Here is a 27,316-nt window from a genome sequence, read left to right on the forward strand (position 1 = left end):
TCTGCCAAAAAATTGTTCAATGTATCTAATCTTTTTTGCAAATTCTTAAAAATTTGTAGATCCGCCCCGATGATCATTCCACCGTATTGCAAGCAGGGCGACTACTACAACAATATGTTGTTGATAACTATGTGAAAATTGAAACCAGAAAGTTAAGATGGGTTCGAACTAGACAGAAGAAATTACGGGCTGAATTATACCAAGGCTTACAAGATGCTTTGCACACAGGAGAAACCAATGCAGGTAAATATTGTATCTAATTGCTACTTCATAAATCATTAAGAATTACCCAAAATAATTATTAAAAGGGTTAAGTATTGAAATCGTCCCTAAGGTCTGGGGTGAAAATCAAAATCGTCCCCGACCTTTTTTTGTTATTAAAATCATCCTCAACGTTATAAAACGTTATAAAATCGTCCTTTTCCATTTCAATTTTATTTTTTTGACCAAATTACCCCTCATTATTAATAAAATAATATTAAAAAAAAAAACAAAACCCCACCCCACCCACCCCCCCAGCATTCCAGAGGAGACCCACCCCTCTTCCCCTTCCTCTTTTGACTGTTCTTTCTTCTTTTGTTCTTCTCAAATTCAACGCAGCTTCATCTTCTTCACCATCATCACCAATCCAGCTCGTTCTTCCCCTCTCCGCCAGCAACCAAACCCAATCAAAGCAAAATAATGTGACTTCAATGAGATTATGAGACAATGTAAGTCAACTTGAGTCCTTCTATTCCATGAATGATTTGGTCATGATAATACATTAATACACACTAATCCCTACTCTTAACTTTATGGAGTTAAACTAGTCTTATAGATCTAAAATAAACTAGTTAGAAATTAGAAGAATGGCATATTGCAATAACCCGTTTCCTCTTCTGCATTATCATCTTCTTCTTCCATTGCCGCATGTGCAATGACTCATCATCAACAACAACCCTTCAAACCCTTAAGCCCATCCTCCCAAACACAAGCCCAAGCCAGGCCCATCTCATCTATCAACAGCAACAATCTCTGCATTCCCTGAACAATCTGATGTCAAAGGTTGCCCTTTGACACTCTCAGATGAACTCTTTGACGGTATAAAGAATGCTTGTGGAGGCGGTGGTGGTGGTGGTTCTGACATGGAGCTCCACCGCACACGGTGCTGCCCTATTCTTGCATCATGGTTATACTCTTGCATCATGGTTCTGACATGGTTCGGCCATGGGTCAGTGGACAGAGGAGAAGGTAAAAGAGGAGAGGAAGAAGAAAGGAGAAAGGGTTGCGGCGGTGGGTTGAGAAATTAAAAAGAGCATGTCGAACACCGAAGCCGAGCACCGCAAAGAGGAGGAGGCTCCCGCCGGCGAGGACGAGGACACCGGAGCTCAGGTAGCTCCGATTGTCAGACTCGAAGAGGTCGCCGTCTCCACTGGCGAATATGCTCAAGATCTGCGCCAATCATTTGATTCTACCTTCGATGAGTGTGCAGGAGCACTCCGGGAACGAGAAATTATATGTTTGGCATGCCAGAGACTTCGCCGATGGTGAATTAAAAGATGAGCTTTTCTGCTTGGTGGCGGAAAGAGAGAGAGAAGAAGAATTGGGGTTGTGGTTGGGAGCGGGGGATGAGAGGGTTGAGAGGGAAGAAACTGAAGAGATGCAGGGTTTGGGTTTGGGTTTGGGCTCGGGTGGGGGGAGGGTGAGGGGTTGTTTTGTTTTTTTTAATATTATTTTTATTAATTATAAAGGGTAATTTGGTCAAAATAATAAAATTGAAGTAGTAAAGGATGATTTTATAACGTTTTGTAACGTTGAGGATGATTTTAATAACAAAAAAAGGTCGGGGACGATTTTGATTTTCACCCCAGACCTTAGGGACGATTTCAGTACTTAACCCTTATTAAAACTAATAATATTTCTCTATATATTTGTCTTCAGAAAATGTTGGAAGAAAAAGAACAAAATTACCATCGTCGTTCATTGGTAGCCGTCGCGACATGACCCAACGATATGAAGATGGAATGGCGATTGTTCTTAAAGAGGGCAAGCCAGATATTTTTCTCACAATGACATGCAATTCATCTTGGACTGAAATAACTTCAGAACTCAACCCAGTTCAAACTCCACAAGATCGTCCAGATCTAACAACAAAAATTTTTCGAGCCAAATTTGAACAGTTGAAAGAGGATGTAATTACTAAGGGTGTCTTGGGAAAGGTGAAGAGCTATATTTATGTCACTGAGTTTCAAAAAAGAGGGTTGCCACATGTACATATGTTGTTAATCTTAGAGAACAATGACAAGTTAATTGACCCAGAGCATTATGATAGTTTGGTACGTGCAGAGATACCATCTAAAGAAGTAGAACCACACCTACATGATGCAGTGATAAAACATATGATTCATGGTCCTTGCGGAACACTTGATCAATCTTCGCTCTGTATGAAAAATGGCCAATGCAAACGAAACTACCCAAAAGAGTTCACAGCAGAAACACGAAGAGGTGACGACTTATATCCGCAATATAGGTGACTATTCGACACTCCAGTACCGATTAACCAAAATGTCACAGTTGACAATAGATGGGTAGTTCCGTACAACCCTTGGCTACTACTAAAGTATGATTGCCATACTAATGTTGAGATATATAGTAGCATAAAGAGTATAAAGTATCTCTACAAATATTGCTACAAGGGTCCAGACCGAGTTGCAATGGAAGTTCACAACGGTTCTAATGTTGACAAGGTCCAACAGTTTGTTGATGCAAGATGGATCGCTGCTCCAGAGGCATGTTGGAGAATATTTAAATTTAACCTTTATCGAATGTATCCATCAGTGGAAAGGTTACAAATTCATTTGCCAAATCAACATCAAGTGAGCTTCTATGATCACCAAACCATTCCTGAAATACTTAATGATGATTATTTCTCTAGAACAATGCTCACTGAGTTCTTTGCCCTAAATCGTGAGGAGGACCAACAATCTAGGCATCTTCTGTACAGGAAAATTCCAGAGTATTACACTTGGCACAACAAGGAAAAGGAATGGCGTCGGCGCAAGACACAGAGAAGATCAATCGGTCGAATTTATACTGTATCACCTTCAGAAGGAGAAAAATTCTATTTGCGTATTCTATTATCTAATGTCAGAGGACCAATCAGTTGGGATGACTTGCTAACAGTGAATGGGGTCCAATATTCGTTCTTCAAGCAATCTGCTCAACACCGAAGATTGTTAGAGAGTGACAGTAGCATCCATGCGTGTTTGGTTGAGGCTTCTGTTTTACGATTACCATGTGCTTTACGAAGGTTGTTTGCAACCATCTTAATATTTTGTGAGCCTACAGATGTAAGAAGCTTATGGGATGAATTTTTTTCATATATGGTGGATGATTATCCGTCAGCCAGCACCACAACAGCATTAGTGTTCACAAATCGGCTACTCAGGGATATAAATGATATACTCCTTCAGCACGGAAAACAGATTACCCAATACGATTTGCCAGCTCTAACTCATGAAAATGACAATAACAACTCAATACCCAGAGTTATCCAAGAAGAACTGTCTGTCGAAGTACCTCGGGAAGACCTGTGTTCCGTAGCAAGATTGAACAATGACCAATCTAAAGCTTTCAAGTGCATTATGAATACAATTGATCGAAGAGAAAGTGGTGTTCTTTGTTGATGGGCCAGGAGGATCAGGCAAAATATTTCTTTACAGAGCTATAATTGCAGAATTGAGAAATAAGGGTGATATTGTCTTGGTAACTGCATCATCAGGAATAGCCGCAACATTATTGCCTGGGGGTCGAACAGCTCATTCTAGGTTTAAGATCCCAATTAATGCAGAACCATCATCCATTTGCAACATAAGCAAACAATCAGATCTTGCAAAGCTGATTAGACAAACAACGGCAATCTTCTGGGATGAAGCACCTATGGCAAATAAAGAATTGGTGCAATCATTAGACCACACTCTGAGAGATATATTAGCAAACGGTATGCCATTTGGAGGAAAAGTGATGGTGATGGAAGGAGATTTTCGCCAAGTACTGCCTGTGGTACCGAAAGGTAGTAAGTCACAAATGATTTCAGCTTCTATAGTTAAGTCTCATTTATGGGCTTCCACTAAAATTCTCCATTTGCGACAAAATATGCGATCTTCTAATGATCATGTTTTTGCTAAGTATCTTATGCACATTGGTGATGGAATTGAGCCCACCATACATGAAGACTTTGTACGGATACAAGCAAATATGGCAATTCCGTGGAAGGGTGAAACATCGTTACACAAGTTAATAGAAGAAATATTTTCAAACTTACAATCTCATGGGTGGGACGCTTCTTACATGGTAGAAAGGGCAATATTGACGCCAAAAAATCATGATGTGCAACAGCTTAATGATATAATTATCAACCAGTTTCCAGGAGAAGAACGAAATTTAGTCTCATTTGATGAGGTAGAAGGAGATGCTAATAATTTATATCAACAAGAATACATTAACTCAGTTTCTACAGGCGGGTTGCCACCTCATGTGTTGAAGGTAAAAAGAGGTGCACCTTTGATGTTATTGAGAAACATAGACCCTAAGGCCGGCTTATGCAATGGTACAAGGTTACTATATCGTGGAACTTTTCAAAACATGTTGGACGTAGAAATTTTAACCGGTCATTACTGTGGAAGAAGAGCTTTCTTGCCTCGGATAAAACACAAAACAACAGAAAATTCAGGACTGCCTTTTATACTTATCCGGAAGCAATTTCCTGTAAGGTTGAGTTTTGCAATAACAATAAACAAATCACAAGGACAGACCATTCCTAAAGTAGGGATCTACCTCCCTAAACATGTATTTAGCCATAGCCAATTATATGTTGCTCTGTCTCGAAGTATTTCTCAGTCAACTACAAAAATTTTAGTCAAAGAAGGAAAAATAGATGGAACAAGTGGAGAATTTACCAGAAATGTAGTTTTCAAAGAAATATTGTTACCTTCCCCACAGGTAATTTATGTTCTTAGTAAGTGTGTGTAGTTACTTCTTGGTACAATTCAGTCTACATATAATTTTAATCTTTAAATCTTTTTCATTGATATAGATATCTTTGTATACAAACTTCAATTTATTGAGGACTAACGACTTATATTTTTTTAATAGACAATTTGATTTCAAAGGAGCTCATCAATATATGCCAGGAGATAAAGACAACGACCTTAAACATTTGTTTTACGCAACAGGTACGTACTAATTATCATTAATATACTAGAAATATATTAACAAATATCAATTACAGGAAGAAGGATTCCAAAATCTCTGGAGTGCATGGAAAGATGAGCAAGCACTTGTATCATGCTCATTATTTTGAGCTTCAACTCTACCATCTTCCACTATAGCATAGAGGGAGTAATATCCAAGTCAGAAAAATTATCATTAGGCTGAACCATTGGCTTCTCCGCATTATCAATATCCTTCAATATTTGGTCTTCAACAAAGACAACATCTCTACTCCGAATCACCTTCTTGCTAACAGGATCATAAAACCTGTAACCAAACTCATCCATGCCATCGCCAATAAAAATACATTGCCTAGTCTTTACATCAAGCTTAGATCTCTCATCTTTGGGAATATGAACAAAAACTTTACATCCAAAGACTCTTAAATGATCATAAGAAATATCTTTACCTGACCATACCTTCTCTGACACTTCAAATTGCAAGGAAAAACATGGTGTCCAGTTCAAGACATGAACAACAGTTCTCAAAGCTTCACCCCAAAAAGATTTTACCAATACAGACTGTGACAATAAGCACCTAACTCTTTCAACCAATGTTTTGTTCATCATTTCAGCCAAGCCATTCAACTAAGGAGTCTTTGGAGGAGTCTTCTGATGTCTTATACCATGCTCTTTACAATAAGCATAAAATGGACCTGAGTACTCACCACCATTGTCAGTACGAATGCATTTCAATTTTTTCCCAGTTTCTCTTTCAACAGAAGCTTGAAATTGCTTGAACACATTCAAAACTTGATCTTTGGTCTTCAAAGTGTAAACCCATAGTTTTCTAGAATGATCATCAATAAAGGTTACAAAATAGATAGACCCTCCAAGTGTTCTTGTCTTCATCGGCCCACATACATCAGAATGCACCAAGTCAAGTATCTCCGGCTTCCTTGAAGGTGGATGACTCTTGAAAGAAACCTTGTTTTGTTTCCCAGCAAAGCAGTGGTTGCACTTTTGTAAAGAAACTTTACAAACAGATAAAAGATTCCTCTTGGATAACATACTCATGCCCTTCTCACTCATATGACATAATCTCTTATGCCATAAATCAGTTTCATCAACAAACTCAGTAGTATTAACAACCATAGGACCCTTGGTGAGCTTCCAACTACCACGAGAGAATGAGCTATCCAAATCTTCATCACACAACTTACCAATAGAAAGTAAGTTCAACCGAATATCTGGAACATACTTCACATGCTTCAAAGTCAACTTGGTACCGTTGGAGGTTTCTAAGCAAACTTGTCCAACACCGGCACATTTTGCAACACCTTGATGAGCCATTTTCACATCACCAAAATCATCAGGAGTATAAGATGTAAACAGATCCCTCCTAGATGTAACATGAATAGAAGCACCACTATCAATCAACCAACTAGTGCTATTATCAACAAGGTTAACAGATTCAAACTCCTCAACAACAAGAAAATCATCATGAGTTATATTAACCTTGTCTTCCTTGCTACCATCATCTTTATTTGTGCTCTTGTCTTTACTTGCCTTGGCTTTCTCCTTCTTTAGCTACCAACAAAATTTCTTCACATGTCCTTTTTGACCACAATGATGACACTCAATATTTTTATACTTTTCTTGAGACTTGCTTCTGCTTTGATCTCTACTTTCAGAACCTCGACTTTTGTTTCTCCTCCTAGCTCAGAAACAAGAACATCTGAATGTGTAGTCGATGTACCTTGTGACTTTCTTCTCATTTCTTCATTTAAAACACTGCTCTTGGCAAGATCCATAGAGATTACACCATCAGGAACAGAATTGGACAATGACATTCTGAGAATTTCTCACGAGTCTGGTAAGGAGCCAAGAAGTAATAATCCTTGAACCTATTAATTAAACTTGATACCCATGGAAGATAACTGATTCATAATTCCTTGGAAGTTATTCAAGTGATCTGTCATTGATGTCTCATCTGTATATTTCAAAGCCAACAACTGCTTGATCAAAAACATCTTTTTATTCCCAGTTTTCCGAGCATACAACTGTTCAAACTTAATCCAAAGGGTCCGAGCATGTGCCTCTCCAATAATATAGTTCAACACATTATCGTCAACCCACTGTCTAATATATCCACAAACTTGTCTATGCAACAAAGTCGAATCATCATCAGATTTATCATTAGGCTCCTCTGTACCAAAAACTGGTTGATGAAAATTTTTGACATAGAGCAAATCTTTCATCTTTGACTTTCACAAATCATAATTAGGACCATTAAGAGTGATCATCCTACTAGTATTAGCTTCCATTGTTCACATAATCACAATTCCAGAAAAATACCAACAAGCTTTGATGCCAGTATGAAAGAGTCTAGCAGCGGAAACAACGCAAATATCAAATACAAGAACAATATAGAAGCACTCACAACACAATATGGTATCAACTATAATAAGCAAATATAGCAAGTAAAGCAATAACAAGAACACACCGAGATTTTAACGTGGAAAACCCCCTCAATGTGAGAGGTAAAAACCACGGGTCGTCCAGACCAATGAAATAGCTCCACTATAATCAAATGAGGTACAAAAGAGTCTCAAACAAAGCACAAAAATGTGCATATAGCCAGCCAAAATATCAAAACACTAAAGCTTACAAATGAGAAGCAAGAAGATGAAAAATACCCCAAAATAGAGCTGTTGCTTGAAGCCTATTTCTCCCTCTGCAGAATTTCAGTTAAAATCTTCACCATTCAGAATGAAGAACAAGATGCAAAAAATCTGCAGTCCAAATTTCACATCGATCTAACGGTGAAATAATGAGAAACTGCTGTTCAAAGATTGCTGCTCTGTGTAAAAACGAGAAACCTATTTTCTCTCTTGCGAAGCCAATTTTTCTTACTGCAAATCTCCAATCAACATCTCCACCGACCATAATGAAGAACAAGATGATAGGAGCACGTAGTTCAAATTTCAAGCCGATTCAACGGTGAACGAATGAGAAACTGGCATTTGAAATTTACTGCTTTGCATAAAAACGGAAATTCTCTATTTTTCCTCTTCTCTCTCACTTTGTGGCTACACTCTCTCACTCTCAAAAGATCTCCAAAAATCTGATTCGGGAAGAGACACTAGAGTACAAGAATACACCCCCAAAAAGTTGGGCTTGGGCCTCACAAAGGAGAGAAAAAACCCAATAAATCCCCCATTTAAGGAGGTGTTATTCATGTCAAGTTGCAACAATTTTCAGTCTTTAATGGCTGCTATGGCAAGGAGCATTCTCACAGTGGTGAGTTTAGCCATAGGAGAGAAAGTGTCATTGAAATCAATTCCTACTTGTTTTGTGTTACCCTTAGCCACTAATTCCTACTTGTTTTCTTTTCACCTTATACACCCATCTGCGACTGATGCAATTCTTTCCTTTTGGGAGCTCTACCACCTCCCATGTTTTATTATTTTTCGTTGCTTGCAATTTTTTAGCCATAGCTTGCTGCCATTGAGGATATTTGGCAGTTTGGTGATAAAAATGTGGCTCATAAAACTCAGGGACTTGTAAAAAAATTTTCGATACGGTCATACGGAGTGCCTTAACTTGGTATAAGAGCAGTAGTTGACCATTGCGAAAGGTGAAGTAACATTGTTGCATTGATGATATGACAAATAAGCTGGTTGTCGGTGAAGTTTAGTGCTCCTTCTAATTTTTTGTTCTTGGTTCTGAAGTTGGTGATCTTGCTGGATAAGAGATGGATGAGGCTTCTGCAATAAGGTTGAGTTATCTAAAGGAGCAAGGTAGGGTCTAGGGAGTACATAGTCAACAAAAGAATCAGATTCTTGAAGCTCCTTATTATCAGACTTCAAGGAAAACTTTAGTTCATGAAAAACCACATCCCTTGAAATAAAAAATTTCTTAGACTTAATGTCATACAATTTGTATCCTTTGTAGCCTTTTGGATAACCCACGAACACAGCCGGTGTAGCGCATGCAATGAATTTGTTTCTAGATGAAGACAAAGTTGAAGCATAAGCAAGGGATTCGAACACTTTCAAATCTGTGTAGGATATATCCTTTTTGAAAAGGATTTTGTAAGGTGACTGCCAATTCAATAGTGAGGAGGGGGTTCCGTTAATAAGGAACGTCACTGTGGTTACGCGATCCCTCCAAAATCTTATTGAAATTCCATATTGATAAAATAAACTCCTTGCCATATTGAGGAGGTGTTGATGTTTTCTCTCGACCACTGAGTTCTGCCGAGGCCTTTCCACACAACTAAACTGATGAAGAGTAGTTCCTCTCATTTGTAAAAATTTAGTGAGTGGGAGTTCTGGTGCATTTTTCGATCTCAACTTAATATTGCAGCCATATTGAGTTTGAACCATGGCAAAAGAATCTTTTATAATTGTTGTTGCCTCAGATTTTGATTTCATCAAGTGTATCCATGTGTAACGACTGTGATCGTCCACTAACGTTAGAAAATATCTTTCTCCCAAGTAGGTGGGGATCTTATAGGGATCCTAGGTGTCATAATGAACAAGAGTAAAACGATTTGCTTCTTGATTATTGTTTGATATGAAGGAAAGTCTCTTTTGCTTGGATAAAGGACATATCTCACAAAACAGATCAACATTAGTAACTAAAAAAGTAGGCAAATGTTTCAAAACAAAAATTGACAAGTGACCTAATCTGTTGTGTCATATTTTGGTATCAATTGGATTACAAATATCAGCTCCATCTAAAATATTGTTAGATGAGACTTTATTAGGTGTAGACTTTTCATCAAAAGAGCCTTTATTCAAAAATTCTGAATTCTTTGAGTACACATATAGACCGTATATCAATTCAACTTTTCCAATCATATTGGAGTTCAGGTGAACCTGAATAATAAAATCAGAATCAACCACCGGGTTGTAACACTCTTTATTAATTTATTTGTAAATTATGATATATATATATATATATATATATATATATCATTAAATAATTTATTTTTATTTAATTTATTTTAATTATAGTTATAAATTCACTTATTTTTTCTTTTCATAATTATATAATATCTATTAATATTATTTTAATTAAATACTAGTAGTATATAATAGTATAATAGATATAAATTAATTAATAGATTATTAAAATTTAAAAATAATAGTTATTTTAATATAAAAATAAAATAAAATATTTATGATAGAGTAAAATTAACAAAATACTTATTGTTCTTATTTTATATTAATTTAGAATAGCTAGATATTCTTAAAATGTTAGTGAAAATATGTATTTTAAATTTTAATTTTAAATTTTTTATTATTTTTTATTTTTATTTATATAGGACCAGGTTAACCGATTCAACCAGTGATCCAGTAATCCAGTAACTTGACCGGTTCGATCATCGATTCGATTCTAACAACTATATAGTGGCTAGCATTATTCTAAGTCTTTTTATTTAATGTGGTTGAACTTAATTCATAAAAAGACTTAGATATATAGTATTACTCTATATATAAATAGCTTTTCATAATTAAAAAAATTTTGATATGCATTATTATTACATATTTTAAATGCTTTAGAAGTTTAAACAATGTTGTGAATATTGAATTTGATATACGGTGTATAAATTATTTTTTATTAAAGAAATTATATTTTTTATAAAAGGGTATTTTTTAGTTAAAAAGAAAGAAAAAATTGTAAGGCATTTTAAAAGTTTATCCACACCCATCTTGAACACCCATGTCTCGGCCACACTACCTGCCACATTACTCACAGGCATCTTAATTTCTACCCGCAAATTCGTCATAAAAATATGGTGAATGGTATTGTAAGAAACTACAGATTACTTAAAAAATCATATATATATATATATGCAGAAAAATTATAAATATAATAAACTATAAAATCTAATCTATATAAACAATTTTTTAGTCATAAGACATTTAATTAATGCAACAAATACAATAATAAATTTAGCAAATAAACATAACATTAAATTCAAGTCATAACTCATAAGTCATAACTCAAATAATGTGAAATTATGGCACGCAGCAAGAAAAATAACACTTATATAACCAAATAAGAGCCCCCACACTTGTATAACCAAACAAGATATACCTTTGTAACTTTGCGAATTCTAAGTGCACCCTCAAACAAACTTACAAAGGCTCTCCGGACCAACGATAAAGGCATTGGCCAAATGTTCAGAAAAGTTACAAAAATGACAACATAGTGCGGTAGAAATCTGAAATCGCACTAACATGCACAACAACTCAAATTTCTCAACAACAGAGGGAACATTAGAAGTAAGCACAATCTCCATAAGCTTCAGCAATCTCTTGCTACAAGGTTGGACAAACAATAATGAGAATAATGCCAGAAAAATTTTCTAGTAAAAAAAATGAAGACCCTGGACACTAGAATTTTCCTACAGAAATTCATTGCTTATTTTATAAATTATTTATACACTATTTACACATTCTGTTAAAAAGTCAATAGAGGGGTAGACTATGAAAGTATACAATCAATGATTAATATTCATATTTGTTTGTCGGATTAAATAAATTTTTGGTCCCTACGAAACACCTCTTATGTTTTGGTCCTAAAATTTTTCTTCTGCTTTTAGTCGAGTAAAATTAAAGTTATCTATTTTAGTCCTAGTTTGTTCTGTTAAGTGCTGAACTGGCAAGTTAAATGCTGATGTGGCAAGACATATCACATCAGCAAGCAAACTAATTGTAGGTACTTAAATAACCAACTTTGAAATTTTACTAAATGAAAACCAAAAGAATTATAAGGACAAGAGGAAAAAAAGACAGGCATTTGACTAAAATCGTTTTAAGTCTCGTTTTTCATAGTAACATCAAAAGATAATATAACAGATACGCAGTAGAATCAGAATTCATCATTCAAACCTCTACTTGGTTTTTACAGGGAGCATAAAATATGAATTCCACAGACAGCATTGCTACGGTTATCAACATGTCCTCTAAGCAGTTATACTGACTAAATAAGATAAGAGCTTTAGAATAAATAGGGTCCAAGGACAACCGAGCCATTTGATGCCCAACAGGATCAGAGAGCTAACAGTCATCTGTTAGAGCACCTAGTGAAAATAGCTGTTCCAATGATTTAATAATCGTTGTCCTGTTCAAACATGAAAGGGAACAAGCTTTCAATAATGTTTTACATAGTATATATATATATATATATATATATATATATATATATATATATATCCCTGACCCTGAAAGAGGCTACTTCAGTTCAATAGTACAATACATCATACAGCTTACAAGAGATCAAAATAAATTTCAAAAGCTCACTAACAAGGGATGCTAGAAGAATAATTCACTAATATATTATCAAAGAGATCAGAAATTACATCTAGTCAAACAGAAATTTTTATTTACCTCATATATGTTTCCAAATATTTACCTCATATATAATGTGCATCACAGTGCAAACAACCATATATATTATTCTCAGGTTGTACTATGATAATAAGTGAAATGAACTATTAAAACTCATTTTTACTACCTTAGAAAGTGGTTGTGGTTGATGTTATATTGAAGAGAATAGAATCATTTGGGTCCATTTGGATTCAGAAAGTTATTGTTTTCTTCCAAAATTAATCACAAAACTCCACCTTCTTTCTTTATTTATCAAAAGCTAAAATATTGAGGTAATGTGCATCTTGATTCCTGAAATTGGTTGAATGGGTCAATTTGATCCCCCCAGCTTTTCAAAATGACCAACTATGTGTCCCACTTTTAGAAACAGCAAAACTTTCGTCTCACATCCGTTAGGGTAATGCTGAAGTGAACATTCAAATGCCACCCCCGTAATATAATGATTTTTTTTAATGTGTAACACTTCTTAAGAAAGGGAGAATTTTACCATTGTGCCATCAAAAACCATATGTTAAAAATAAAAAGGATTCACCATAGACATATCTAAAAAAAATGCTACGACAAATAATTATCAGCAAAAATGGAGCACATAAAGACTGATAAATATGTAAATGTAGGGAAACAATAAAACCAAAATGCTGACAAGTTTCTCACCGTGAGGGTTTCTCAATAAAATCAAATCCTACTATGTCATCAACACCCAAGGCCTTAAGCTGCAAAATCACATTAGATAGGTTGCACCGGTTAATCTCTGGCTTTGTCGAATCCTCAAGCTTCTCGAATTCACTTTCTAGATATAGACAAAAGCATTTTCCAGGTCCTTCACGCCCTGCACGGCCACTGAACAACAAAGCTAACAATCAGTTTGTTCGTACTTAATAAAGAATTCCATGTATATGTTAATTTCAGAAAGATTGTTTAGCAATAATAATTATGCAAATGACATCACTCATTATAACCAACATATGATATGTAAGAACAACTACACATAAAATCACAATTAAAGAATGAGCTATGATACAGAAAAGAAAGTTTAAGACTTGAAAAGGCATCATAAAGATAAAAGAAATAAAAGGTTACATCACTCAGTTTAATTTCATTTTCTGATAAAATATATAACAAGCTTTATAATAAAGAGATTCCCAATGGACATGCATAGCAAAAAAAAACACGTGACAAAAACAAATTGAAAAATATACCAAAAACAATATGCCAGATTTGTATCTAAAAAGTATTTGTTCAGCAATGCCGTGTGATGTGAGAAAAAGGTTTTCTACACTAAACTACATTAACACTGGAAAAACTGTCATCCTCGATTAAACAGAGAAAAGCTTTTCAGGTTTTTGTTGACTAAATTAAAGCAACAATCAACATTAAGCACACTAAAACAGAATCTTGCACCATACCTTCTTTGCAGTGCCTGGGATTTCGATGTAGGTACTATAATCAAAGATTCCATGTCTTTTTCAGAATCATAAGAACATGCTTTGACAAAGCCAGGATTTATTACATACTTTACTCCAGGAATTGTTACTGATGTCTCAACAATATTAGTTGCCAATATTACCTAAGAAAGAAATAGAAAGATAACTTGAATCCAACTAAAAGCAAGTGAGTACCCATTCGATTATTATTTAAAATTTGCATCAAATCTCATAAAAACAGGTGGATGCCCAATTATTTTTTACAAAATAAAAAAAATTATAGTGTTCATAGGGATTATGTCTAGCTGAGCTGAAATTTACGAAATCATAGGAGGTAGTTGTTATGGAAAAGCTGGTAGCACTTACAGTGAACCTTACTTGAAAATAGATTATATATGAATTTGTTTCACTTGAAAATAGATTATATATGAATTTAAAAGCATGTGCATATGCATATTCAACTCTAAAATGAGGCCACCAGCATTTTACTTTAAATTGTAGATATAGTCAAATAAAACAGAATGCCTCACGATATTTAATAGAAACCTAGACCAAATATATCAATCATTTTAAATATTTGAATCCAATTTTACAAACGCCTAACTTAAATATATTTTCCCTTTAGTTTTACTGAATCAGTTGAGAGATAGAGCAAATGAAAAATGAATGCAAAAATGAGATACTTTGCAAAATCCAAACGGAGCTGGTGCAAAGACCCGCAATTGCTGCTCAGATGGAAGAGCTACAAATATAGGCACAACTTGAAGCTTCTCACTCCCTTCAGGAAACTGAGTGAGTCTGTCATTGATAAGCTTTTCAACTGATTCAATCTCTTCTTGACCAGTCAAAAATACTAGTATATCACCAGGGTCCTCCTTTGAATGAATCTATAGATCAATGACATGAGTTTAAGCAACAAAGCTATGAACTTTGTTTCTCAGTCATCCATCACTCACTACATTGTTATAACCGTATACCATATGATTTAATTTATAATATATACGCGACAATATCGTTGGATGATTCAATGCGCTAATGAGAATGAATGGAGTGAACCATCGCATGAGTTATGAAGCTGTAAATACCATAAATGCATATGTAGAAACCAAGAGTGATGCACTGTAAAATATCTAAAGATTTCTCATTACAATCAAATAAAATATCGATTACATTATATTAGATTAAATGAAATGGTTATTAATTAAACATATCACCTGGAATATTGTTATCAAGGAAGCATCTAAATAGTCTTCTTCTGGATGGCATGTGTAAAATATATCCACAGGAAATTGTCTCCCTTGGATGTGAACAAATTTGGCATTGCCAAAATACTCGGAGAAAGTGCGAACATCAAGACTAGCAGACATAATTATTAGCTTCAATGGAGCATACTTTTCGTGGTTATCCTTTTTAAGAAAACTTCTGCTCTGACCATTGTATTCTTTCTCCAGTGACATACCAGCATTCACATTCTTTTTTCTAAAGTTAATGCCCTAATCATCAGCAACAGATCTTGACCGAGTAGATTGTACATTTTTTAGTAGGGACAGCAAGACATCAGTGTGGACAGTTCTCTCATGTGCTTCATCAACAATTATAACAGAATACTTGGAAAGATATGGATCCAACAATGCTTCCCTATAAGCATAAAGAAACACATTAGCTATCCTATACAAAAAGCTGCACTTACAATCTACAGAAAACAGATATTTCAAATTGAAATCTCCTTAGCTGCTTCAAATCATATACAACTAAAATCCATGTCAAAGAGGACAATTTGTGAAGAACGTGGTTTGGTTAACTCATTCTTAAAAAAATAACTTAAAACAAATGGCAGAGAGACACCACCAAAGCAAATCATAATTTCTTCCGTATTTCAGTATTGAGAAGAGCAGCGAATTCTGATTGGCCAAGTTCCCAGTAAAAGTCTCACAAAATGAATCTTACTGGAAAACGGAAAAAGATATCCAAACATCCATGTTACACGTATACCTTAGAAGCAATCCATCTGTCATATATTTAATTCTTGTTGAGCTGGAAGTAGTATCATCAAATCTAACATAGTACCCAACTTTCTGGCCCAACTCAACACCACATTCTTCAGCAACCCGTTTTACAACTGTAATGGCAGCTACACATCTCGGATGAGTTATCCCAATCACTTTTCCATCATGGCAAAATCCAGCACCAAACAGGAACTGTGGAATCTCTACACAGTTAAATGGAATAAATAGAACATGGTGAAAATTTTCTATGCTTAAAAGCCTTTTTTCCTTTGCTTTTATAGAAAAACTAAATAATGAATTATATAAAAAATAAGATGTGACCTACGTGTGGTTTTTCCACTTCCTGTTTCTCCAACGATAATCGAAATATCATTCTTTTGGACCTTTTCAATGAGTCTTTTCTCAACTACAAGAGTACACAATGACGACAACAAGCATACTTCGGATTATCACAACACAAGACGAAAATAACTAGGAAAAACATAACAAGGAAGAAAATATAAAATCAAGCTCAGCCAATACCAGAAGCTTTCGGGATAGACTTTCTCTGCTGTGCTATCTTTTGCCTTCTAAAAAAGGAAACTATAAATGTTACAAAACAACAACACTAAAATTACAGTCAAGTTTATCCTCCCCTCCTCCTCCCCACCCCTCCCTCCTTTCTCTTTTTCCAAAGTGATTACAAACGTGATTCTTTCATTCGTGGGTTTGGAGGAAATAATGAATTTTGACATGTATTGCAGAAATCCATACCATGCAGAGAATTCAGTTTGACGATTCTGTTTTTCATTAGAAAATTTTCCGGTAGAACAAGGGTTATGGTTTCTCTTAGCCATGGAAGGCATTTCAAAAAAATCCAAAACTGTTAATTTGGAGATGTGAAAGTGGCTACCACTGAGATTTTAAAAACTTGCTGCAAAAGAACAGCAAAGAGGATACCGAGTTAGGGCCTATCTGATATATTCTGCTATCCAACTATGAAACAATTACAACAAATCTTTAGTTAGGTCTCAAAAAATTATCTTCCATAACAAAAATCTTACTATAAGTCGTGAATCATACTCTCTCTTAAATATTAAGTTAACATGGAAAAAGCACTTCAGTCAAGGCAGCAATGCCGGAAAATTGCATAAGATGATTGATATTTTGGTAAATATAACTATTATATTATCAGTATAATGTAATTTACATAGCATACACATATAAATATAAATATACGTACATATATGTACAGATTTTTAGAAATATGATATTATACATAGTTGTCAAAACTGAATCGGTGATCAAACCGGTCAGACTACTGGGTTTGAAATACATATCTTCACCAACAATTTAACAATAATCAAGTCTCACTTTCTAAAAATAACTAATACGAAAATAGACATAAAATTAGTCAATACTACAATACTATTTTAATTTAACACAATAACAGTGACAATCAATTAGGCAATTAGCAATCAATTCTAATTAAGCAATTAACAATTACACTACAGGAACGGAGCTTATTAACAATCAACAATCAAATAGGCAATTAATCAATTCTAACAGAATCTATTAGCAATTAACAATCAATTTTAACACAGCCTATTATCTAATTCTAATCACACTATCACATTGACAATCTATTAGAACGATTAACAATCACATTACAGCAACGAAGACTATTAACAATTAACAATCAATTCTAACAAGACTCTATTAGAAATTAACAATTAATTCTAACAAATAAAATATGTATAAGGACCAAGTTTCTAACAACCGGACCGGTCATCGAACCGCTCTAGCTACTAGTTCAATAGTTTATTGGCCCAATCGGTTCAACCGTGATTCAACCGAAAAACTGTTTTATAACAAAAATAAATTATAAATAAATACCTTACATCATAATTACAGCAAATACAATTGAATCACAAAACATAAAACAACATCACATCACTATAAAAATCACAAAACACAACAGCACAATTAATCAATAATCATATAATCTAAACACAACTAAGTCATCAAGATAGTTACAATACAACACATTACTGTATAAAAATCACAAAACACAACATCATCACAATAGAGCAGCCATAGTTAATCAATAATCAATTAATCATTCAATAATTTCAATTTCAAACACAATTAAGTCATCAAGTCAATCACAATCAAAGTACAATTGAGTCACAAAACACAACAGTACATCACTATATATAAAAAAAATAAAACAGCAGTACAATTTTAATAAAGACTAACAAGGTTAACCAGTGAACTAAATTAACTAATCCTTCAATGATTCAATCCAAACTAAGAAAACAAAGTAGCAAATGTACAATACAGCATCAGAGCGGAGCTAACCATTCAATGATTCAAATTTCAATCTGAGTACTACTAGCAGAATCCCAAACAAAAATCAATGTTTTGGGCAAAGAATGAAAAAGAATAGAAAACGAAAATTAAAATCAATGAAGGCCATTGCCTTCGTTCTAAGCAGTTGAGCAAACAATACAATTCAATTATAATAAAACAACAATCCATAGCAACTCACTCCAACCAGTAATCTCAATAGTAAAAAATATTCAAAATTGTTCAACAATTATTCAAGACTTTAGGGGTGTTTGCGGTGCTGTTTGCTTCAGTTATTTAGGAAAAAGTCATCCGATCCGATCGTTTATTAAAACTGCAGTTCGATTTGGTTCGATTTTTTGCAGAGAGGTTTTGGAGGTCAACCAGACCGATCAGATGATCGGTTTTTGGTTAACCCGGTCGAACTGGCCGGTCCGGTCCGATTTTCAGAACCTTGGTTTCGAGTGCGGCTGGCTAGGTCGTCTACTTGGCGTTGGGAGTTGGTTCATTTAGGGTTATTTAGTGACTCGGTTCGGTTCGATTTTTTCAATTTTCAGTTTTCGATTTTTTAGTTCGGTTAGTCGATTTTGTTTGGTTTGAATCGATTTTGAACATCCCTATATTCAACCCAGTAGCAAGTAACAACACCAAGGTTCACAGATTGACTAACAACAATTATTTAAAATTATCCACAATCCTAAATCACAATAATGAAAAATCATAGTTCACAGATTAGCTAACAACAATTAGTGAATTATAGTTTCAAAAAAAAAATTATGATTATATTTTTACTAAATTAGTGAAGAAATAAATATTATACACTAATAGTTAGATTTTTTACTCTTTTATAATAACTAATATGCGGAGACAACTTATGAGACACTAATAGTGTATAATATGATGAGATAATATAATCAAAATAAAAATTAATAATCTTAAAAAATAATAAAATTAAAGATACTTAAAGATGTTTAAGTTAAAATTGAAGAAATATATTTTTTTATCTATTAGAATTATGGATGAAGATAAAGAATGTTTTAGATATAATTTTTTAAATTTGTTTCTAATTAAATAGGATTAAGAAATAAATAAATTTAATAATATTTATAAATAACTAATCTTTAAATAATATTAGTAAATTTGTATATTGTTTTTGTGACACGTAATAACAGTTTATTATTTTTTTAATCTTATTTTTTTAATTTAAATTTGTTTATTTTACATGTTAAATAACTTAAGATATTTTATTTTTATAATTTATTTTTAATTATTAATATTAAATTTATAATTTTAAAATAAAAATATAAAATTAATTCCTTAAACTTAATATTGATAACTCATTTATTCTTTAAATTAGTCTTAAACTCAATATTGATAACTTAAACATGAAAATTAATATTTTTAAATTTGATTAATTTTTTTTTTGTTGGAAGTAAAATTCTCAACTATTCCTGCGTTGAAAACCAAGAACTAATTTCTAGCTTAGTTGAAATTCACATTTTGATGGTAGTAAATTCAACACAAAACCTAGTAGTTACTATACATACTTCATTATCTACAAATCGAAATCCTAAACAGAACACTTTGGGTTAGTTTTTTAAATTTACCAAATACTCATAATGTATTAGTTAAACAAAAATATTATAAGCACATAAAAAATTGGGGAAGACTCACATAAAGATGCCCAAAATAACTTTTTTTTTAAGTTGTTGAGGTGTCATTTTATGATTGGTTGTTTATTAAGAACCGGTTAATAAAATCTATGTCTAAACCAGGTGCTTTAACCCCCGGTTCGACCCGTCCGATTTAAATAAATAAGTCCGAGTAATTTTTTCCCATTAAATCTATGAAACTACGTCATTTCACGGTCCTCTTCTCCTCCCTCAACATCACTGTCACAGCAGCTCCCTCATCTCTCACCGTGCGTCTGTGCCGCATTGCTCTCGAACCCAAGTTCTCTCCCTCTCTCGGCATCGGTCTCTCTCACTGCCTCCGATAAGCTCGTCGTCGCTCTCCTACGGTCTCCGGTCTCGCGCTCCTTCCCTGTCTTGTCACTGCCTCGCAGTCAATGTCGCGCCGTCGTTGCGCCTATCGTCGCCAGAGACAGAAGCAGCAGGTTACGGGACTTCCTCCTCATCTTCAGCAACTTTCGCCGTTAGCTTCCTCCCCGCCGTCGGCTTCCTTCACACAACCTAGTCCCAATTTGGGGAGTTCCAACAAATTTTCCTGTTCTTTCCTTTTCTGTTTTGTTGCTGTCTTTGATTTTTTTGCTGACAATATCAATGAATTAGTCTCTTTGTTATTGAAAAAAATCATATTGATTATGAACCTTGAATAATTTGTTGATGAAAATTCACTGAGCTAGTTTTTTTGTTGATGAAAAATCATTGAGATAAATTTGTTATTGATCTGAATTTTGAATTTGTTGCTGTTCTACTCAAATAATTACTTAGCTACATCTTTTCGTCACTAAAAATAATCACTGAGTTGAATTTGTTAATTTACTGAGTTGAATTTGTTAAATAATTTGTTGATGAAAATTCACTGAGCAAGTTTTTTTTGTTGGTGAAAAATCATTGAGATGAATTTGGTATTGATAACTGTTACGGATCCGGCCCACGAATCCCACGACCCAGGATAGTCCCCAAACCCGGCTACCCGGATCCGACCCTCCGAAACCTTCTAGAAGGCCGAAAACCGGCCCACTAGAATTTCTAACCAACTTTCGAATTCAAACGTCTCCCTTATCTTAGTCAAATAAGATAAAGATAAGAAAGCTATCATCACCTATAAATAAGAGGACCCAGGTCCCTCCAGGTATTCATTCATTCCTCACACCTTATACCTCTCAGATCCATTCTGACTTGAGCATCGGAGTGTCTTTGCAGGTACCTCCCCCCTTTGCTCCAGTCAAGTGGTCCGGCATCTGCCTCGACCCGCAGGTTTCCGATCCATCTCTCAACCCATACCAGAGACATCTTGTACATTGGCGCCGTCTGTGGGGAACCACCACCGGTTGAGTCGGAATGGCGGACGGATTTGAAGAGCATTCCATCAGCCACCATGACGACTCCAGAACACGAAACCCTACTCCCGAACACCAAGAAGCCATACTCCACGGAAGGATAGCAAGTGCCGTCCATAACAAGGAAGACGGTCCCATCTTCACCAAAACTCAACATCCCGAGAAACCAGAAGACAGGTCAGCCCAAATAATCCAAGAACTCTGCCACCGAGTACAAGAACTCGAAGATCGAATTGTCACCAAGGAAAAGCACAATGCCGAATACGGAAGTCACGCGACCTCCAGATCCAGGTCTCGCCACGGCAGATCGCCAGAAAGGCGACACGCCAAGAGGCACGACAGAAGCACCTCACGTAACCAAGGACACGACAGATCATTAGAGCGGCGACACAGCAAAAGATACGGCCGCAGTACCTCCCGCGACCCCGTTCACACGGACGACGACCAACGACACCGAGAAACCAAGTGCACGAGAAACGATCACACAATAATGGGAGCTACCCCCTTCATGGAAAGAATCTTAAAAGCAAAACTCCCCAAAGGTTTCGATAAACCCACGGACATGAAGTATGACGTAACCAAAGACCCCCAGGAACACCTGACGGCCTTTGAGGCCAGGATGAACCTAGAAGGCGCGGCTGACGCTGTCCGATGCAGAGCCTTTCTGGTAACCCTAGCGGGGCCGGCAATCAAATGGTTCAACGCTCTCCGCAACGGATCCATAACTAGTTTCCACGACATCTCGCGAAAGTTCATGGCCTAATTTACAACCAGAATCACTAAAGCTAAACACCCCATCAGCCTACTAGGGGTCACACAGAAACAAGACGAATCCACAAGAAAATATCTCGGCCGCTTCAACGACGAATGCCTAACGGTTGACGGACTCACGGACTCCGTCGCAAGCCTCTATTTAACCAACGGGCTCATGAACGAAGATTTTTGCAAGCACCTTACCACCAAACCAATATGGACCATGCACGAGATCCATAACATCGCCAGAGATTACATCAACGACGAGGAGGTCAGCCAGGTCGTCGCTGCCAACAAACGACAACATAACAACATCCAACACGGCAACCCGGCACCGCGGCATAACCCACCAACCAGAGAAAATCAGAGAGACCACCCCAAACCAACAAGCACAAACCGACCACCCAGAATCGGGAAATTCTCTAATTATACACCCCTAACAGCCTCAATTACTGAAATATACCACTAGATAGCAGATCGAGGTATCATCCCAAAAGCTCGACAACTTAAAGAAAGAACAGGCGGCAATAAAACCCTTTTATTGCGATTACCACCGAGGTTACGGGCACAGGACACAAGACTGTTTTAACCTTAAAGATGCCCTCGAACAATCCATAAGAGACGGCAAGCTACCAGAGTTTGCCAAACTCATCAGAGAATCAAAACGCGCAGAAAGGGACAGGTCGCCAGAAAGAGAAGGACGCAACCCGCGAACACAAAAACAATCCCCTAGGGAAAGCATGGACGACGACCCAACCATAATATTAAACATCATCATGGGCAAAGACATATCAGGCAAGTCAAAATCTTCACTAAAAAAGGACCTCAAAATCCTCGCCGTTAGAGACCAAACCCCAATTATCGTTACTGACAACACGGTAACTTTCCTACCCGAGGACTGCCAGCACGGCACCTCGGCCGAAGACGCACCTTTCGTCATCTCGGCAAGAATCAGAACAGAACTAGTACGAAGAATACTGGTGGATACTGGTGCAGACTCTAATATCCTCTTCCGAGGAGCCTTCGACAAACTCGGGCTCCGCAATGACAACCTCCAAACACACCGCAACAGCGTCATGGGACTCGGAGATAACTTCCTCAAATTAGACGGTTCCATCACCCTCCCACTCACCATAGGGTCAGGCAACCAAAGAAAGACAATTTTATCCGAATTCGTGGTCCTAAAAGACTCCACCGCCTACAACGTCATCCTCGGAAGAAAAACAATCAACGACTTCTCCGCTGTCATTTTTACCAAATACCTCCTTATGAAATTCACAACGGAAGACGGCTCCATCGGTAACATCCACGGAGACTGGGAAGTCGCAGCAGAATGTGACAACACCAGCTTAGCTTTACGAAAGAAGTCTCGTAACGCAACTGGGATATTCCTAGCCGACCTGGACGCCCGGCAAGACGGCCAACCCCGGCCAGAACCAGAAGGCGACATAGAAAAACTACAAGTAGGGCAAACCAAAGACGAAGACACTTTCATCAATAGGAATCTCCCATATGACCTCAAAGAAGATCTTTCCCAATTCCTGAAACAAAACAGGGACCTGTTCACGTTCACACCAGCCGACATGCCCGGAATAGACCCCGACCTAATGTCCCACCGACTAATCGTAGATCCCAAAGCCAAACCCGTGGCACAAAGAAGACGAAAAATGTCCCCAGACCGAGCAGCCGAGGTCAAAAGGCAAGTAAAAGCCCTGCTCGAAGCAAACTTTATCAGGGAACTACACTACACAACGTGGCTGGCGAATGTCGTGCTAGTTAAGAAATCCAACGGGAAATGGCGAATGTGCGTCGACTACACGGACCTCAATAAAGCCTATCCAAAAGATGCCTTCCCCCTGCCAAACATCGACGGATTGGTAGACGCCGCATCCGAACACCGGTACCTCAACTTCATTGACGCATACTCTGGCTACAATCAAATACCTATGCACCGACCTGACGAGGAAAAAACGGCATTCATCACCCCCGACGGGACGTATTGCTACATAGTCATACCCTTCGGCTTAAAGAACGCCGGAGCCACCTACCAATGGCTCGTCAACAAAATATTCCAGAACCTATCCGGAACAAAACTAGAAGTCTACATAGACGACATGCTCGCCAAGACCGAATCCGGCGAACAACTCATCAGCGACCTCAAGGTCATAATGAACACCCTACAAAAGCACCAAATGCGACTCAACCCGACAAAATGCGCCTTCGGAATGGAGGCAAGAAAGTTCCTCGGCTTTATGATCACACAACGCGGAGTTGAAGCCAACCCAGAGAAATGTCGTGCTGTCTTCGAGATGACAAGCCCAAAAAACCTTAACGACATCTAAAAGCTCACCGGCCGACTGACAGCGCTATCCCGCTTTCTCGGAGCATCGGCTCAAAAGGCAATCCCCTTCTTCAGACTGATGAAGAAGGGAGCCCCCTTCAAATGGGAAGCAGAATGTGAAGAAGCATTCCAACATTTCAAGAAAGTCCTAGCAGAACCACCAGTCCTCGCCAAACCCCAAACAGGGGAGGCTCTCTACTTATACCTCTCCAAAACGGAAGAAGCACTCGCAGCAGCACTTGCGCAGAAATTGTGATTACACTTTAATTATGTAAAATTCATTGCTCTTTCTTTCCCTGGTAATGGCGCCAAAAACATGATGCCAATACCATGGTTCACAACTTCGCACAACTGACCAGCAAGTGCACTGGGTCGTCCAAGTAATACCTTACGTGAGTAAGGGTCGAATCCCATGGAGATTGTTGGTATGAAGCAAGCTATGGTCACCTTGTAAATCTCAGTCAGGCGGATATAAAATAGTAATGGGGTTTTCGAAAACAATTAATAAAATAGGGATAGAAATACTTATGTAAATCACTGGTGAGAATTTCAGATAAGCGAATAGAGATGCTTTCGTTCCTCTGAACCTCTGCTTTCCTACTATCTTCATCCAATCAGTCTTACTCCTTTCCATGGCTGGCTTTATGTGATACATCACCATTGTCAATGGCTACTTTCGGTCTTCTCTCGGGAAAATGATCCAAATGCCCTGTCACGGCACGGCTAATCGTCTCGAGGCATCACCCTTGTCAATGGTTTCATCTTATCCTCTCAGTGAAAATGGTCAACACACCCTGTCACGGCACGGCTATTCATCTGTCGGTTCTCGATCCTGCTGGAATAGGATTTACTATCCTTTTGCGTCTGTCACTACGCCCAGCAATCGCGAGTTTGAAGCTCGTCACAGTCATTCAATCATTGAATCCTACTCGGAATACCACAGACAAGGTTTAGACCTTCCGGATTCTCTTGAATGCCGCCATCATTCTAGCTTACACCACGAAGATTCTGATTAAGAGATCTAAGAGATACTCATTCAGTCGAAGGTAGAACGGAAGTGGTTGTCAGGCACGCGTTCATAGGGAATGATGATGATTGTCACGTTCATCACATTCAGATTGAAGTGCGAATGAATATCTTAGAAGCGAAATAAGATGAATTGAATAGAAAATAGTAGTACTTTGCATTAATATTTGAGGAACAGCAGAGCTCCACACCTTAATCTATGGAGTGTAGAAACTCTACCGTTGAAAATACATAAGTGATAATGGAGTTCATTGGTCTCGGCCCCAGAGGGGAACCGGAGTAACCAAGACTCTTCTGATCCGAAGATAAAACTCAGGATGTCTAATACAATAGTGAAATGTCCTATTTATAATAAACTAGCTACTAGGGTTTACAAAAGTAAGTAATTGATGCATAAATCCACTTCTGGGGCCCACTTGGTGTGTGCTGGGGCTGAGCTTTGAGTGTTGCACGTGTAGAGGTCCTTCTTGGAGTTGAACGCCAGTTTTGGTGCCAGTTTGGGCGTTCAACTCTGGTTTTGGATCCTTTTCTGGCGCTGGACGCCAGAATTGGGCAGAGAGCTGGCGTTGAACGCCAGTTTGCGTCGTCTATTCTTGGCCAAAGTATGGACTATTATATATTGCTGGAACGCCCTGGATGTCTACTTTCCAACGCAATTGGAAGCGCACCATTTCGAGTTCTGTAGCTCCAGAAAATCCATTTTGAGTGCAGGGAGGTCAGAATCCAACAACATCAGCAGTCCTTCTTCAACCTCTGAATCTGATTTTTGCTCAAGTCCCTCAATTTCAGCCAGAAAATACCTGAAATCACAGAAAAACACACAAACTCATAGTAAAGTCCAGAAATGTGAATTTAACATAAAAACTAATGAAAACATCCCTAAAAGTAACTAGCTCCTACTAAAAACATACTAAAAACAATGCCAAAAAGCGTATAAATTATCCGCTCATCAGCACTCATCCGCGAAAACGAGAAGAAAGAACAAAAACCCATATACTTCATAAGCAAAGTCCTGCAAGACGCGGAAACTCGCTACTCACGCCTAGAAAAGTTAGCTTTCGCACTCCTCACGGCCTCCCGGCGCCTGCGACAATACTTCCAGGCTCATTCTGTGACGGTCCGAACCGACCAAGCGGTCAAACAAGTACTACAAAAACCTAACCTAGTAGAAAGAATGCTAGCATGGTCCATCGAGCTATCCCAATTCCAGATCAAGTTCAAACCCCGAAATGCAATCAAAGCACAAGCTATGGCCGATTTTATCGCCGAGATGACCCCGGGAAACTCCACCCCCGAATCATGGAAACTACACGTCGACGGCTCATCAAACGTCACCTATGGAGGCGCAGGAGTCATACTCGAGAGTCAAAACGGGATCACGATCGAACACTCAATACGATACGAGTTCCCAGTTTCAAATAATCAAGCAGAATATGAGGCCCTCCTGGCAGGCCTAGCCCTAGCCAAGGAAGTCGGAGCAAAGGTCCTGGAAGTGAATACCGATTCACAGGTTGTCAGTTCCCAAATTAACGGAGACTACCAGATGCGAGATCCCCTACTCCAACAATACCTTGCTAGAGTACACGAAATGAAAGGAGGATTCGATCACGTTACCATACAACACGTTCCTAGGGAACGAAATGCCAGGGCAGACCTACTTTCCAAACTAGCCAGCACCAAACCAGGACACGGCAACAAGTCGCTAATTCAGGAAGTCGTCAGATCACCATCCATATCGACCACGATTAACGCCTATCTGACACTCTCTAGCCAAGGATCATGGACCTACCCTATCCTACAATACCTCCTCAACGGAAC

General features: G+C 37.3%; 1 protein-coding gene and 1 pseudogene across 1 annotated transcript; one reads left to right on the forward strand and one right to left on the reverse strand.

Moving 5' to 3' along the window:
* Window positions 1-1,296: 1,296 nt before the first annotated feature.
* LOC112729866 (uncharacterized) lies at window positions 1,297-5,234 on the forward strand. Its single transcript, XM_025780009.1, has 6 exons — window positions 1,297-1,371; window positions 1,472-1,646; window positions 1,921-2,421; window positions 2,530-3,651; window positions 3,761-4,524; window positions 5,214-5,234. Exons 1-6 carry the CDS (start codon window positions 1,297-1,299, stop codon window positions 5,232-5,234), a joined length of 2,658 nt encoding a protein of 885 aa, XP_025635794.1.
* Window positions 5,235-5,259: 25 nt separating this feature from the next.
* The window catches only part of LOC112729867 (pre-mRNA-splicing factor ATP-dependent RNA helicase DEAH10-like), a 93,048-nt pseudogene continuing 70,991 nt past the window's right edge, over window positions 5,260-27,316 (reverse strand).

This window comes from Arachis hypogaea, chromosome 12 (assembly GCF_003086295.3).
Source record: "Arachis hypogaea cultivar Tifrunner chromosome 12, arahy.Tifrunner.gnm2.J5K5, whole genome shotgun sequence".
Taxonomy (NCBI): domain Eukaryota; kingdom Viridiplantae; phylum Streptophyta; class Magnoliopsida; order Fabales; family Fabaceae; genus Arachis; species Arachis hypogaea.